This window comes from Diprion similis, chromosome 2, assembly GCF_021155765.1.
Source record: "Diprion similis isolate iyDipSimi1 chromosome 2, iyDipSimi1.1, whole genome shotgun sequence".
Taxonomy (NCBI): domain Eukaryota; kingdom Metazoa; phylum Arthropoda; class Insecta; order Hymenoptera; family Diprionidae; genus Diprion; species Diprion similis.
In genome coordinates this window covers 8976912-8991582 of record NC_060106.1, presented here as the reverse complement: position 1 = coordinate 8991582, position 14671 = coordinate 8976912, and the positions used below count along the sequence as shown (strand labels likewise).

At 35.0% G+C, this 14671-nt stretch overlaps 1 protein-coding gene across 2 annotated transcripts; it reads left to right on the top strand.

Moving 5' to 3' along the window:
* Positions 1-75: 75 nt before the first annotated feature.
* On the top strand, positions 76-7725 carry LOC124412612 (phosphatidate cytidylyltransferase, photoreceptor-specific). 2 transcript variants are annotated; one of them, XM_046892640.1, is made up of 10 exons: positions 76-328; positions 1184-1308; positions 1950-2046; positions 2833-3009; positions 3740-3942; positions 4060-4216; positions 4393-4548; positions 4780-4911; positions 5002-5136; positions 6382-7725. In XM_046892640.1, the coding sequence occupies exons 1-10, from the start codon at positions 257-259 to the stop codon at positions 6469-6471; spliced, it is 1344 nt and encodes a 447-aa protein (XP_046748596.1). In that variant the 5' UTR covers positions 76-256; the 3' UTR covers positions 6472-7725. The 2 variants fall into 2 exon arrangements, with proteins under 2 accessions (XP_046748596.1, XP_046748585.1); XM_046892629.1 differs by having other exon boundaries at positions 6361-7725.
* Positions 7726-14671: the final 6946 nt, after the last annotated feature.

The following is a 14671-nucleotide window of genomic DNA, read 5'->3' as shown; positions in this document are numbered from 1 at the left end:
GAACTTCGGGTAGCCGGTTCAAATCGATATCGAATACCCGAGAGCGGCCGATTGCTTGGCGAAGATCCCCGAAGCCGACGTTAACCTGCAATGTGTAAGCCGTGAAGTCGGTGAGCGCGATTTGATGCATCACGTCCGCTCGAGTTGTTTTCTTAATTATTCAAACAATGTAAAGGTATGCGATTAAGGTGTACAAGTCAGTGATCACCGGTGCTTGATCAAAATATATAGTTTTACCAAATCGTGAAATATTTTTATGAATAAAATGTCCGAGGTACGAAAACGGGCGATTGGAGATGTGGCAGGGAGAGACGTCAACGACGATCACGTAAGCATTTTTAATCAAATCTTTTGTAACTGAATAAGTATTGGCTATTCATGCAAAGGATGAAGTAGTTTTTAAACCCGTAAATATCTCCATGTGTGATGAATATCCCCACTACTTTTCACGAAAGGTATCCAATTTATTTGAAATATTTGTCTACTCACTCGCTCATCTGTCGTGTTTTGTGTTGAAGAAATGTCAGAGAGCAGGCAGCGCATTCGAGTTTCGAATGTGCGTTCGAAATAAATGCATTGAGTTTGAACGACGAAGTAATCGCATCGAAATAATAAGATAAAAACGATACGAACCGATATCGGTTGTTAGACTGAACAAGGTAATAAATCTCACTTCTCCTTTAATATAACACTTTTAATTCCCGCGCATGACTTCGCAATTGGGGATTCATCACTACCGCGTACAATTTCTACATACAACGAAACACGTCATGATATATTTTTTATTATTTTACACGAGATAGATATATCGAGTAATGTTTACGTTCACATGTACTTACGATATATCATAGTGTCGCTCCAATCATATTTCTTAACATAAATAAACCAGATTCAATTTATACCACATAGTATCCATTATGCATAAGTTTCATTCGATATTCAGCTTCGGTCATTTTGATGGCGATTAATTGTAATAGTGTGGTTCAATTCACTTGTCTCTCAGTGTTGAAACAATTAAATTATTTAATAAGTTTATAGACATTGTTCAGATTGACTCCTGTCATTTTGCGTGCCATGAAAATCATTCTACGTTTTGCATTATGAATGACCGGTTCAAACGAGTAGAAATAATTTTAAGAATTTAACGAAAACAAATAACAGTCTGCCCAAAATCATGTTGCAGAAGGAAGATGCGGAGTCGGAAGAAGATAATAAGATCGAAGTTGACGAAGTGTCCAAGACTCTGCCTCAAGGGACTAATCATACACCAGATGCGCTCGCTGCCGCTCTCTCTGGCATGTCGGATCGGTAAGTTTAAACAGTGGTAATTAGATTCGTCGAAGAAATGGTTTCCTACTACTTTCATGCCTCGTTCAACCATGTACACTTTTCCTTATGTGTGTCCTATCAATTTCATAAATATATCTAGTGTATTTGCATAGTAAACATATGCCTACTACTGCTTTGTTGCCAGAGCTTTAGCACCAATTCATGCATTGTCATTGGCCTAAGCAGACGTTCATTCATAACAATGTAAACAAAGTGGCGGAGATTGTTTGGCTTAGAATTTATTTTACTGAAGAAAACAATAGAATATTGTTTACACATATTCAAACCTACCCAAATAAGTCTTCCGAAAGTAATGTAAACCCATAGCTTCTTCTTTTCTTGACTGTACTTTTACGCTGTTGGAATGCTTCCAAGTATTTCAGTGTAACTCTCATAGCTTATGTAGTATCTATTGAAAACTCGAAAGTGTTGAATTCTGTTAGGGGTGATTCTTTTTAAGCAGTCATTATTTTTAGTGGGACGAAGAATTTCCTTTTTCTGGTAACAGGCACTAAAAGCCCTACAGCCAAAAATTCTTTGACTAATATTATCCACTTGTTACTGAATCACTGTACGCCAAATGTTCATGATATATTAAAATACATATCGTTTTGATGCAGCTGGAGAAACTGGATAATTCGGGGCATTTTTACATGTTTAATGGTGACAGGATTTGGTATTATTATCTATGGAGGGCCGTTAGCACTGATGGTCACGGTACGTATCTCGCACACTTGAATAATTATTACATTTAAAAAAACCACAAAGTTGGTTAACGGTTGCAATAATTCTAATGGTTTTTTGAATAAAAATGTTTTCGTTATCCAATAATTTGCTGCAATATTTTATTAATCTTCAATCGGCGGCTAGTCCTGTTTCATACTTTATCCCAATTTTATGATTCAATGGTTACTTTAGCGAGTTAACCATTCCAGATATTCTCTGTATCAAATATAAAGTATACGAAGGATAATTTTGAAAATCTTTTTGTTTCTGATATTATATAATTTGTGTTTATCTCCGTTCAAAAATAGGTTGCTGAACAGTAACTCATGGTAAATTTTTGTAGCAAAAAGATCATTCGGTTCCTCAATCGCCTCGTTACGCATTAGCTGCATTTAAAAATTTTGTCTTATTCCATTATACTTGATTTTTTTTTTTTTTTGGTAATAATGATGTGCAAATTCAATATTTCATTAAAACATATACAATGTAATTAGCACTGGTAATCTGTAAACAACACGCTTATTGTGATATTTACGATGTATAATTTTTACCAAGGGCGTATTATATGCGTCACTGACAATGAGAAAGACTTGATATTACTTGAAAAATGGATGTGATGATCGAGGATGATGGATGATTCAATATTTTGCAGAGAATTTAATAATTATAACAACAATAATGATAATATAAGCTGTTTTGAAAAATACAAGCGAGCATATTAAGCTTTTGGATTAACATACGTTCTGAAATAACACTGTTGTCTTGATTTATTAACAGACTTTGGTTGTACAAGTGAAATGCTTTGAAGAGATCATTAACATTGGATATACTGTGTATCGAATTCATGGTTTACCTTGGTTCAGATCTCTTTCGTGGTATTTCTTGATTACTTCCAATTATTTCTTCTATGGAGAGAACCTGATGGATTATTTTGCAGTGGTAATAAATCGGACGGTGAGTAATAAGAACAGTTGTGTACTCTTTAAACTATTTTCTAAAACTATTATTTTATTTATTTTTAATGAAGTATTCATTTAAGTTGAGAAATTTTAGTTTGTTATGAATTTCATGGACCCTAGCCCTCTTCAACAACTTGTAAAAGATCCTTTAATACCCGTATAGATCCTGGATTACTCCGAGGCTGTTCCATTTAATCCTAATTGAATCCTTTGGTTTATGAGGAGGTTTTTTTTATGCATTACGTTATATTAGGTGCCGACAGAAATAATCGCACTTGATGAACACAACTGTGGGCCTGGCATAAAATCAATAAGCTTTTCTTGAAAGCAAACCTTGGCTGTGTTTATATGGCTTCATTTTCCATCAAGGCTTTGAATATCAAAAGTAATAGTTTTAAATGGGTTACGTTACACATACGACAAAATTTTCTCCCAGCCCTAAAAATCTTTTGAAAAATTGGCAAATTGCGATTTATATGAATGACCACATATAGCTTGATAGTGAAAATATTTTTGCATGCAAGGTATGCCGTTTCTGCTAAAATAAAACCTAGTGTAGTAATTGGCTTATTATTCAATTTGAACACTGTTTTCACATGTAATAATCTCATTGGTCCTACATATACTAACGAACCACGAAATACTGCTATATTTGTTATATCGAATGATTTGTGTAAGTTTTAATTTGAGGCAGTATTACTAACAGTTGAAAAATTTCTCCATAGGATTACCTACGCGTTTTAGTAACGTATCATCGATTCATCTCGTTCTGCCTGTATATTATGGGTTTTGTTTGGTTCGTACTATCCCTTGTCAAAAAATACTACATGAAGCAATTTTCTCTCTTCGCATGGACACACGTTGCGCTATTGATCGTAGTGACGCAAAGCTATTTAATTATTCAGAACATATTTGAAGGATTAATATGGTAAGTTTGAGGAAACATCATCGACTGTTAGTAGTAAGATTTACAATATGCTAATAATAGATACGAATATCAATATTCTATGCACAGTGAACAAGTATATTTATTTACCTATTTTAGGTTCATTGTACCAGTGAGTATGATTGTCATAAACGATATAATGGCATACGTCTTTGGATTTTTCTTCGGCAGAACTCCGTTGATAAAATTATCCCCAAAGAAAACTTGGGAAGGCTTTGTAGGTGGTGGTATTTCAACAGTCATACTTGGATTATTGGTTAGTAAAACTTTGAACAAAGTTTTTGGAATTAATTCAACAATCAGTTCTGGAAAAGCTAATTTTCAGTTTCCCGATTCACGATCCATATTGGCACAGAGTAAATATTTCGTATTCAATGACCTATTTTCCTGCAGAATTATTCTAATATATTTTTCTTTCATTTATTTTATCAGATGTCGTATGTCATATGCCAGTACCGCTACTTTGTTTGCCCAATTGAGTACAGCGAAGCCTTGGGTCGAATGACTATGGACTGTGAACCATCCTACCTTTTCAGACCACAAGAATATACTCTGCCTACTGAAACCTTACAAAATTTATCCAATTGGGTGAGTCGGGATTTGGTCATATTTATTTATAACTAGATTTCCCATGTTGTGCGATGGTAAAGATACTAGGAAATGTACTAACTTGTAAAGTTATTAATAGTAACACGCCTGTTACTACTAGCGCCTTTAAATTACATAGAAATGTTAATCGACTTATAGAGTAAAACCAATTTGAAGATACAAAAATTGACATGAATCATTTCTAATTCACTGTTTTTAATTTGTTGATAGCTTGGTTGGAAGGGTACAATAACAATGTATCCCTTTTTGCTGCATTCACTGTCAATGTCTGTATTCAGTTCCGTGATCGGGCCGTTTGGAGGATTCTTCGCTAGTGGTTTCAAACGAGCTTTTAAAATCAAGGTGAACGAATAATAGAATTACCAGTAATGTTAGTCACATAGTCAATCAACTTTTGACTGTTGAAAAATTACTAATTTTTCATTATCATAGGATTTTGGAGACGTGATTCCTGGTCACGGAGGAATAATGGATAGATTTGATTGTCAGTATTTAATGGCAACGTTTGTCAATGTTTACATCTCATCATTCATCCACACCGCCTCGCCCCAGAAGCTTCTACAGCAGGTAAGCCTGATGCATTCTACTTTCCTTGTAATATATTCCGTTGAATATTTAAATAATTTATGTTTACTACCTGTTATTTTTACTTCATCGCTGAACCCAAGTCAGCTTTAATCAACAAATAGCTAGCTTAACTCAGTAGAGTTGGGATTCTTTCAAACAATTTTTTGGTATCAGATGATAACATGAATAAAAAATGAAATGCCTAGTTTTGTAAACCCACACAAATGGTGAGACTGAGTAAATATTTAATTCAAAATCTGGAATTTTATCCATTCCACTATACATACCTAATACTTTAACTACGCCATAAAATACTTTTTGTTGGTCAGTGTGTATCCAATTTTACTCATGTTATTACTCGTGGACATGTGTACACATTTTTTTTGCATGACTTGTGAAAGCAGTTCCTGATATAATGTTTTTTATTTACAAATCTTATTTAGAATTGAAATATATTTTGCAGATTGTGAACAATAATGTTTTAACAGTATATGGATAGAATAAATTTTGGAACGGGATGTTTGTAATAATTCGATATCCTAATTCAATTGTGCAAATTATGAGAAGATTTCTGCTAGAACGTGAACGTTCGTTTATAAAACGCAACAAGATAGCAATCTGAAAGTCGTCGGAAAAATATTTCATTTTCGGTCCTCACAATCTGGAAAATTGATTTCATTTGGATAATTACAATTTCGTAACAACCCTAAATTTGAAAAGTGGTGTTGATTTTTGCTTGTCATATTTTACTAACGATTTTCTTTTTCTTACTAATTTCACAATCTTACAAAGGGCTGGCTTGTGCACCGTAAGCTCATCGAAATCATTCAACTAAATATCAGTCATTTTTTTCTGTTTGCACCAATTACCATTTTCACTGGTTATCTGTCTTCAGTTTCTTTGAATTACGTCTCCTTCATGGTCTACGCATTCCTTATTTTTTATTTACAAGAAGACTCGTGACTTTGGATTCGAACTTGTGTTAAATTTTTGGTTCAACGATTTTTCTATTTCGGGTAGTTACAAAATCATGGTTAAAAATTTAATTGCACAGATACGATCAAATATAATACAATATTTTCAGCATCGTCGAATAGTGTATGAATGTATTGAATTGATTCTGAGTCTTGTTGTACACATGGAATTACTTCTGCATGTTTTACGCTTCTAACCAATTAATCTTCAAGCCAGCCCTTAATATAAATTTCTGTACTCCACGTACAGAGCGACGGTATTTTATCGCAGGTGTACAACTTGAAGCCGGAGCAGCAACTGCAGCTGTTTTACACTTTGCGAGACGCGCTGGAGCACAGAGGTATCCTAAATACGCCCTAAACATTACCACCTACGTCAGGTAGCGTGTGGGTTATTGATTGGGCACCAATTGCAATGCATTGCTATGGGAATCCGAATAAATTGAGACGTCTCTTTCCGAGTTTTACTTAACGTCACCACAAAATACCCTGGTCTACTTCTGTTCATAAAATTGACAAATGTAGCGACTGAAACGTTCATTAATGACAACATTCCTTGATAAAGCGGAACGCAGATAGCTTTACTCTCTCCATTATTTCCAAATTTATGAAAAAAGTTACCGTCAATGGTAAATGTAGAATGTGCCACATATTATGCTTTTACTCTCATAGCAAAGCAGATCATTGGATTAGGAAATTTATATGCTCGTTATTTATTTTGATTAAGTTTCGTTCTGAAAGTATGTGCGTGATGTCCGTGTAGAGTATGAATCATACAGAATATAACTTACTTGTTAACAATAACTTATTATCTTCATGTCATTGAATGAACATTGAATTTTTTTGACAGTGATCGACGTTTTACTAATCTTCTATTAACTGTAAGTGGAAGTATTTCCACGGTCCTGATTTAAATGTAAAGATAAATCACTGGACAATTACAGTTATGTATACATCGCGCATTCCATTCACTAGGTAACCACGAAAAATCTATGTGGCAGGAATTCATCAATTCGTTGTTCAAATAAAGGGCATGAAACAATCAAATAAATTCCATCCTCGTTGAGTAAACTTGATGCTGAAAGGGCGCTTTATCCATTAATTTTTGGAATAGAAAATGCAATCGACGATTTTCTTCTTCCTGTATAATTTTATTGTTTCGTGCCCATTTTAGAGAAATTCACAACATTAAATGATCGTTACATTGGTTAGTATTTTACTTATCACACTAACATACCTCTTAAGAAATCTAAGTCATTATGTTGTTAATCATTTCCGATTTACTAGAACTCAAAATAGCCCCTTTTTTAATTTAAACAAAGTTCATATTATAGCGTTAGTTTCACGTAACTAGTTATCATCATCACACCTGACTTGATGCTTTATGTGGCTCTCATCGTTCGTACAATATTTTACGTAAGTAAATAATCATAAATCTCTGAATAATTTTCAAAGTACTCAAAATGTTTCCAACAATTATTTTCATAACATCTATTGATTGAAGATTTAGATCTCACATTCATGTGTGTTTGCACGCACTTATATTCTGCCGACTTGCCAAGTTGATGCCTGTATAGCTTCAAATATTTTTTTGATAATACGATTTGTTACTGTTATAATAATGAAAGATATTTCAAAACAACGCTGTTTTTATTCCATACTTTTCACAATTATCAATAATTTGTATATGAATCCATGAGGTGTGCTATTCTCTCACCATGTTAAACATTGCGAAACAAGAAACAAAAACTGTAGATCACGTGTAAAATATCCAACTACTTTACTATCCCTAATTCATTATACGGCATCAAACAGTTATTTTCTGGCGTAAATACATTTTTTTTCGTGTATACTGTACTGTACTGTATACACATTTAGTCATAATAAAATAATAAAACGTGTAGGGATTTCACTCCTGCGCGTCTCACATAGCAATACTTGCGTGTGTAGCATAATTTAATCAACTGATAAGAAAATCCTGTGTCACAAAGAATAATTACGGATAAATGAATTGAAGAGTAGAAAAAAAAATATATCGAGTGTGAAAGCATATAGCAAATAAATTGGACTGTAAATTAATCAAAATGCAGAGCGAGGAAGAGAGAGAAAGAAATGTTTACGTTTTATGTAAAATAATACTTTGATTTGTCAATCAATTATTTATTCTCACACATATTATTGTCGTTTGCTCTTTATGGTTGAAGCTGTACTTAGTATACCTGAAAAAGAATAAAATATATATATGTACACACACACACACATACATAGGTACCCTATATATTGACTATAATGATGTGTCAAATTGTTGTTGATTTGATCTTTTTAATCGTAAATTAGGGTTCATGTATATGATTGTATTCTGTGTACTACCAATTGAAGTAATATATATTATATTAAAGTAATCGATAAGCATATATTATCAATGGCTTCCAATCAGCGCCTTTTATTGGTGGTATGAAAAGAATCGCTATTATCGTTTGAGGGATGCTTTGTCTTACCAGATTTTAAAGAGCTGAGCTTCTGCGTAACGATTTTGAAAAACATTGAAGCTCTTTGCGTAATACCAAGAGCGTAGCTTGTCAATACCACTTGAATTCATAATAATAGAAAACTGAAATTTTTTCGTTGCCCCGGTTTAAGACTAACGTTTCGCTTCCAATTTATTATAGTATACCATATCCCATTCACTTGAAAAACTAAAGTTTAAACTAACGAGGAGTCTGCAGTCCGTCAGTCGTTGGCAAATTCAAAGGCAGACATGTTTTTCACGTATCTTACTGATTTGAAAAATTTGAATTATTTTTATCAGAAGTCTTTTATAACTCACACGACTAGACAAGCTGCGCTTGCCGTGATTTGGATCACTGAATCATACACAATACACGTGCATACATAAAAATATCGTACACGTATAAATAGGTGTATATTGGAAATCCTATGACGAACCATTGTTGGCGTTTACTCGTTTAAATTGTATAGTTGAATATTATAGTAATAGCGTTTATCAACTAGTTTTGACTTGAAAAGCCAGTTTAAATGACTAAAACAAAGTACGATTTACGACAAGTCATTCTGACGGACAAATTTTGTGTGTCGCACCTCTGTGAAATCTATGGGGTGTGTTTGATTCATTTGTTGCAAGAAAACGAGGGAGCTGTTGATTCTTTCAGTGTTTTTAGCTGAGCAAAACCAACCAGGCATCCATTGGATTAAGGGCGTCGGTATTTGAATTAAGTACGACGTTCTTAAACTGGCGTAGGCGGGGCATTTGACAAATATTACATGAAAAACATCGGCGTTTTGATTATAACAATATGATGTACTGCGTGCGGTTCCAGTGTTAATGTTATGTATAATTTGGTTAAGCATTATAGGCAAATTAAATTTAATGTTTTTTTTTCAGAAGATTTATTCCCAGTTATAAATGAATGTATTGTCCAACAAAAAAAAAAGAAGAAAAAAAGTAAAAAAAAAAAAAAAACACACACAATAAACAAATAAAGAAAGAAAAGAATATGGCTGACTAATTTTTTATTGCATATGCATCCAGAGGTCTATACCGATTCCACTTCAACCCTATCATTACTGGAATTTTGGCATTGCCTTGGTGTTCCGGTTTTCGTAATCCGCAATAAGAAATGAACAAGACTATACAGGAAAAAAAGAGAAAAATCAAACAAACAATTAGAATGGGGCTAGAGAATTAAACCGATGGTTGTTACGTGAAAGTCATTTCGCGTTATACTGCTATCCTGAGCGATTAATCATAATTCTGATTGTTATGCCGCGTCGAACTGACATGACAAAGGCTAAAGAGACCTGATATACTTATCTATCACACGCGGAGATTACGATCAAGATAATATGACGGTTAATATGTATCCTGGATTACTAACTACTGCCACTTGCTCGAATATATACTGCAGGGTTCTGTTAATTAGTACTGGAACAGACAATCGGCGTTATTATTTCTGACATTGTTTATCGAGGTCCAGATCAATCAGGGCGTCGACTGTACAGAGCCAGGAAATCCTGGAAACTTTCTGATGATATTAATACTTTGGAAACTTGTGATATTTTGGTTTGTAAGGGTCGATGTCGTTTTACCAAATACCAATTTCATGCGTCGCGCGCACGCTTCCATATCTAGAATAAACTTTGTAAATGAGTAGCTAACTCGCTAAATTCATGGCATGTATAAAGGTATGTTTTTTACATAAACAATGAACGATGGCTGTCTTGGTAATTGAAAAAGTAGACAAGCCACAAGAAAATTTGTTTCTGCAAAGTTCTGTCAAACAATCCGAAGTTTAACGTTTCAAATGAAAGAAAAGTTTCAAGTTCAGATCAATTGCTCGATTCTTGAATTGTTCAGTAAAAAACGATCTATTACATGAACAGATGAAATTTCGATGAAATCTTTTGAAAAAAATACGTGGTAGGTACGGAGACTCGCGTGGTTGAAGTTAGTTGGGTTATTCTATCATTTTGCAACTTAGCATTATATGAAATTCAGTAAACCGTAATGAAACAAAATATAGTCATATTTTCAAAATTCAATTCCTTAAAGTTGTTAAAAAATTAAAAAACAGCGATATATTCCTCTGCCGTGTCGTTACGTTAACGTTTACACCATCAGCTTCAACCTCGTAGAGGTTTCTTAAAGTTGATGAAAAAAAATCCACCTGCCAGTCTCTGTGATGTACTATTCTCACAAACTTGCCATTCACCGTCAATGAATTTTCGGACCACGCTAAGATCTTAAGTTCACTGTTTACAAGCTCGTTTGATCCTACAGCTTGCAAAACCTAATCAATAATATAGCTACCGGCTGCGGGAAAGCCCGGCGATTATCTAGTATGTATATAGAACAAGCATTGTACAAACGCGTGCCTCAGCTACTAATGACTGAAAAATTGACACAAAATATGTATTGTACACACGTGTATAAAAATAGGTATACATGGTCCAGTGGTTTGTGAACCGGATTAATGTTTGTTTTATTTTATACTGCAATTTGCAGACTATTATTACATCCGTGATCGGCAATGATTCTTGAGACGTGTTCCGTTTGTTGGATCAGATATAAATAAACGTGCAGTTTATATGTATATCTATTAAGAATATGTATAGCTATATACTTATAAGCTTGCTGCCGGATAAGCGTGGGAGTTGCGGTCACAAGTACACATGGAATATGTAGTGCTTGGTTTATTAAAGTGTAATAAGTTCAAACTGGTCTGGAGTGACGGGAACGGAGATTGTCGGAGATGCCATGTTTGATATTTTTCGTAGAAATCTGTTTAGTATCCAACCTGTTTTTTCCAAATCTTACACCTTCTCGTCAGTTTAACAATATCTACATATAGGATACAATTACCTAGATACAGGATCATCGTTATATTTATGGCTGTCATTCAATCGGCATGAAGAACGCTTCCTACCCAATACTGATTTCCATCATTCCAGTAAAAACGGAATTTCGTTACGGAAGAAATGGGCAAAGTCACGTTTCCGGATATGTATCTTACTGTTCCGGACGGTATTTAATTGTCAGGTGCGCGGTCGTTCTCTTTACCGAACTGGAACGAACGGGCTTGGCGACTCTGCATTTATATAAATATTTTATAGTAATTGAATTAACAATCGAACTTTAATTAATTTGCAAATTCCTATCACGTGGAAAAACCTTCCTAATCACTTCTTTCTAATTTTAAGGCTTATTTCGGTAAGTTACCACGATTACGTATTCGTGACACAGATCCTACAGGATTCGGATATGTCGAAACTTTGTATAGCATAGCATCCCGGTAATCCTGCAAGTATTTCTAACACCCTGCGACACATGCGTTTCTTCGTTCGAGTGTTTATTTTCAATTTTTTCGTTTTTCCATTTTTTTCAATGATTTTTCTTTACTTAGTCAATCAGCAGAATCGCTTGATGAAATACATTAATCTGATTGCGGTGTCACCAAAGTCGGGTGGAATCTAATTTCCCGATTGATTTGCACAGTTCTGATTCCACGTTGAATTTTCGTGAATTAATTGCTTTACCCAGTATTTAAATACGCCCGTTTTTACGACTTTATCAAATATTATTCATTGTTCTTCACTGGGTTTGCATGTGCAGTGGCCATTATTGACAGAATAAGATGTAATATGAATAATAAACATACTGGCAAATATAGGAATAGATATTGACCAATACAGCCTTATCTGATAACGACGAGGAGTATTTTTCTTGTCACTTTACGTGCTTGGTGATATTAGACACGTTACATTATGCTAGCACGAATTTTAATTGGACAATATAGACATGTATCTACACAATAAGTCAAGTTCACAGGCGTAGGTACGACAAGGCTTCCATGGTCGTAACGAATTGCGACGTCGAAATATGTCTTTACTAGCTCGTTTGTCTCTATCTAGCGATTCGAACTCAATTTCACCAACAGTCGCTCGATCAAATACCTCTGCAATGTCATTTATCTCAGATTCGAAGTGTAAGGTACGAAGAAAATAAAGGAATTAATGTGTCTCAGAATGTTGTATAGGAAGTTCTACATATCATTAGCTACGAATCGTACTGATTTGATCGGAATATAATTATGTATACATTTCATTTATCATATGCCTGCGTACCAAGGTCTTTGACCATTCTTCACGATGACCGTTTTATCCTTCTGCCGCGCAAACTTTTATCATCATTAATGGCAGGTAAGTCAATGGGTAAGTTTTCAAAGCATGTCTGCCGCGAAATCTCGGGATCACCTCGGCATCAAAGACACCGAAGATCCAAAAATGGTTAAATTTAGGCACTCATATCGGTTTCCGGTGAGGCCAGGATGTTATACCTACGCATTTGTAGTGTCCTTGATAATTTCGTAAGTGGGTTTACCTCTACGCGTAGGCAGGAAGTCGCTGGTACTTTTTTTGGTTCAAACTCGATTGAGCCAGCCTTCACGGGCTCATATGTGACTTTGCAATGCAATTCAAGCTTGAAACCAATTCCATTGGACAGCCGCCAGCGAAGGTCCGAAGCCGGTAGTTCTGACTTGTGTTGTAGAAACGCGGTTCATCCCTTGCCTATAACAGAAGAATCTTTGAACGTAACGGGGTTCGATAATTCCGTTCAAAGGATCTGTACAAACGCAATTAATGATCGTTAAACGCGAATCTCATCCAGCAGGCACAATATTCGGAGATATTGAAATTCGAAGATTGACATATCCTCCGAGGTTTCAGCGATCATTGCCATCGGCAGTGACGCGGACAAGGTTTCCCTTGACTTTTTTCATTGAATTTATATATTGTACAGGTGATAGCCATGATTTGCGGGACTTTCCCGCATTCTGTTTACCGATACGTGCCCATTTTCTCCAACGCGGTGTTAGCATTTCGGATTCGCGGAATTAGAGGAGTTTCTTTCTAGCACGCCACTACAGCACTTCCGGCGAGAATATTGGCAAGCGTTGCTCTTTTACTTACCCCATGATGTGTAACGTCTGCGACTCGTAAATTGAAGACTACAGAATGAGTTGGGAGTTTTTTGATAGTTCGATCCTTGAATGAGGATTATTTTTCAACTCGCGACAAGACTGGTGTTGAATAATTTTTTCACCGACAATAGATGATAAATAATAATAGTATTAATAATAACAGAATGGGGAAGTTCCAGATTTTAGATCCCGGATTTCATCGCTGTGTTCCGTTTGTATTTCCGGTTGATAAGAAAAAGAGAAGATTAAAAGAAAAAGTGCACATAAGCATCCTCGATCGTGAAGCATCATACCAGCAACGTGACATGCAGATTGCCTCGAAGTTCAAGTCGTGATGTCGACTATGACTATTTTGTTTCACAAGCCTATGGCCGTTCCAAATTTACTCTATGAGCATTGTCTCTGGCCTCTCTATAACGCAAGGCGCCTTTCCGAAGTAGCACTCATTTCCTGTATGCCTATATGTGCAAAAGAAACAATGAGAAGGAAGACAAAAACAAAAACTGCTTCCCGGCGTTTAGTTGACGTTTTAAAAATCTCTTTATTATGCAATCCGTAATGATTTTCGAATGATTTAGAGTAAATTCAAAAAATCAGATGTTACACATGGTCGCTTCTGCTGCAGCTTGCATTAATTAAATAGGTATCGAAGTTACGCAATTTTCATGTTTTTATCAGAAGTTCTAAAGCTATTATGTTATAAGTACACCACACATGAGCTTTCGGATCTTCGCATAAACAACAATATTTTAATATAACTTCTTTTGAATATACCGACATCAATGAAAAAATTTGCAGTAGAAGCTCATTATTCACAGAACACTGTTCGATTCGCCTAACGACGACGTTTTTTCATTCTTTCGTTTGGTGCAGACCCTAAAAGATAAAATTAAATTCTATGCGAAATCAATAATTTGTAGTAAGAGAAACTGTGATATACCTTCTACACTCAGTCAGCCGTCCGCACGATCGAATCAACGATTTATTACATCATCACATCGAGGTATGTATACACGCAACGAAAAGCAGTTCCCATTCTCTATCGGTTAACAATCAGGGGTG

What these genes read in the sequence shown, in the direction of transcription:
- LOC124412612 (XM_046892629.1), top strand. Translation starts at nt 257, where the DNA reads ATGAATAAAATGTCCGAGGTACGAAAACGGGCGATTGGAGATGTGGCA. An exon ending in CTCTCTGGCATGTCGGATCG is followed by an intron (nt 1,309 to 1,949) that starts GTAAGTTTAAAC and finishes GTTTTGATGCAG; the next exon opens with CTGGAGAAACTGGATAATTC. An exon ending in TACAAAATTTATCCAATTGG is followed by an intron (nt 4,549 to 4,779) that starts GTGAGTCGGGAT and finishes ATTTGTTGATAG; the next exon opens with CTTGGTTGGAAGGGTACAAT.